At 41.4% G+C, this 2,076-nt stretch overlaps 1 protein-coding gene across 1 annotated transcript; it reads left to right on the top strand.

Annotated features, from left to right (window-relative positions):
- Nucleotides 1–233: 233 nt before the first annotated feature.
- LOC108254079 (nicolin-1-like) lies at nucleotides 234–1,752 on the top strand. The gene is made up of 2 exons (XM_017449045.2): nucleotides 234–372; nucleotides 1,492–1,752. The coding sequence occupies exons 1-2, from the start codon at nucleotides 273–275 to the stop codon at nucleotides 1,656–1,658; spliced, it is 267 nt and encodes an 88-aa protein (XP_017304534.2). The 5' UTR covers nucleotides 234–272; the 3' UTR covers nucleotides 1,659–1,752.
- The last annotated feature ends 324 nt before the right edge of the window (nucleotides 1,753–2,076 follow it).

Raw genomic sequence — 2,076 nt, forward strand, 5'->3', positions numbered from 1 at the left:
GAGGTGAAAATGGACAGGGAGGGCGAAAATGGAGGTGGAGGCAAAATTTAAGGTGGAGACGAAAGTGAAAATGGAGGTGGAGGTGAAAGTGAAAATGGAGATGGAGGCGAAAGCGGAAGTGGAGGTGAAAGTGGAAATGAAAGTCTCCAATGCATTCTACTTTGAGTGCACTCGTTTCTGTAACCTGATTTCCAGAAATGAGTAAGTCGGACAGTGGCACAAAGCCTCCCTCATCTGCTTCCTCTCATTCATCCCAAGCACAATGCTCCACCATGTGCCAGTACAACGTGCACATTAGAAAAACATTGGAGTTCAATGTGAGAGGCCCAGCCTGTGTGTATATCAGCGAGGATGATCAGATCATGGTACCAGGTAAGCTAATCCTAATAGAAAACAAGAGTAACGACATGGTACCAGGTAAGCTATTTATTTCCTGGTAGGAAACAAGAGTTCGTTGTACTGTAGAATTCAAGAGAATGGCCCCTACGAGGTTCCCGAATATCCGAAAGGGCCCAAAAACTAATGTGATGTATGAAACATTTTCGCCGAAGTTCATCAAAGTCGGACGAACGGGACGAACCGTGAGAGGTTATCGGGGAACAAAAAGCTTATAAAAACTAAATGCTCATTCGTTGAGATCAAACTTGGACTCTTCTTGTTAATTTTGGTTAATTATGTTCTAACATTATTGCGAGCAGCAACAAACATCAAACCATTTGAACCATCTTGGTTCTCTCAATACGAATTGATTAAGTCAATATGTACGAAAATTCGAGCTCTCCACGACACACTGTACAAATCTTTAAAACTCATGTCTCCTACATAATCTCCCAAACCCAAGTCTACTTCCCAAAGCAACAGACCTCATGTCATTCACCTCACTACACTTAAAATTTAAAGCACTTTAAAATTAAACGAGCAATGTATTTAATGTTCAATTAAAAAAGGTTCTGGAACATTTTGGAGTGTCCCAAAAGTTACGTCCGTCGCTTCTCGCAATGTTTATCGGTTTAACTTCGTTTCGGTCACGGAGTTTTGTTTTAATGACACCTTCCTGTTCTTCCGACATTTCAGATTCTTTGTTCTTTTTCTAGTTACATTTCAGATGTTTTGTTCTCCTCTTCCTTTGGACACATTTTTCTGTAGTTTTCTTCGGGCCAGCTACTGAGCTTAACGCCCTTTTTCCAATTCAAACATTGCTCTTGGAATTGTGGGATACCTATATTAGCATAGTGCCCAAACATATTACCTTCTTGAAAATGGAAACGAAATTGCAGTTTCCTCTAGGGAGTAGACATCAATCGTGAAACAGTTGTTAAGACTCCTGCGGGGCACAAAACTTTATGGTGCAACTTGCACCGTGCAAGGTACAATAAAACCGAATGCAATACGTAGCATTATTTCTTCAGATCACGTAAACTACTCATCCCGAACGATTTAAAATCAAGTTCAAAGATTCCAATCTCAGTCTTGAATTCGTTTTGTTCTCAGGTTTATCGATCCTGGAAATAACTTTCCCAGAAGCGTCCGAAGTGGGGGAGATCACCGTGAGAAACTACTACACTGCATGGATGAGTGTGTATGTCAAATATGTCAACGTGCACACCCATGTGGACTATGGAACAGGTGAGGGATGTATCTATTTGCTCAGCAAGTAGGTATCCAGCAGATGAGGCATTACTTGGAAAAAAAAGAAGAAATAAATACATTTGAGAATTTATTCACTGAATTCTTCGTCTTTATGTGCCATGTCCATTACTGGACGTTGGCGATCAAATTCACTGAAGTAGGAGGAAATATTGATGGGTGTGATGAGGCCTGGAATATTGATATATGACTAGTGACTGTTTCAGATAATGGAGGTGGAGGTGAAAATGGAAGTGGAGGTGAAAGTGGAGATGGAGGTAAAAGTGAAGGCAAAAGTGAAGGTGGAAGTGAAAGTGGAGACGAAAATGGAGGTGGAGGTGAAAGTGGAGGTGAAAATGGAGGTGGAGGTGGAAGTGGAGAAGAAAATGGAGGTGGAGGTGAAAGTGGAGATGAAAGTGGAGGTGGAGGTGAAAAAGTAGGAGGAGGCAA

The sequence above is a fragment of the Diaphorina citri genome, unplaced genomic scaffold, assembly GCF_000475195.1.
Source record: "Diaphorina citri unplaced genomic scaffold, Diaci psyllid genome assembly version 1.1 scaffold9213, whole genome shotgun sequence".
In the NCBI taxonomy this organism is placed as follows: Eukaryota; Metazoa; Arthropoda; class Insecta; order Hemiptera; family Psyllidae; genus Diaphorina; species Diaphorina citri.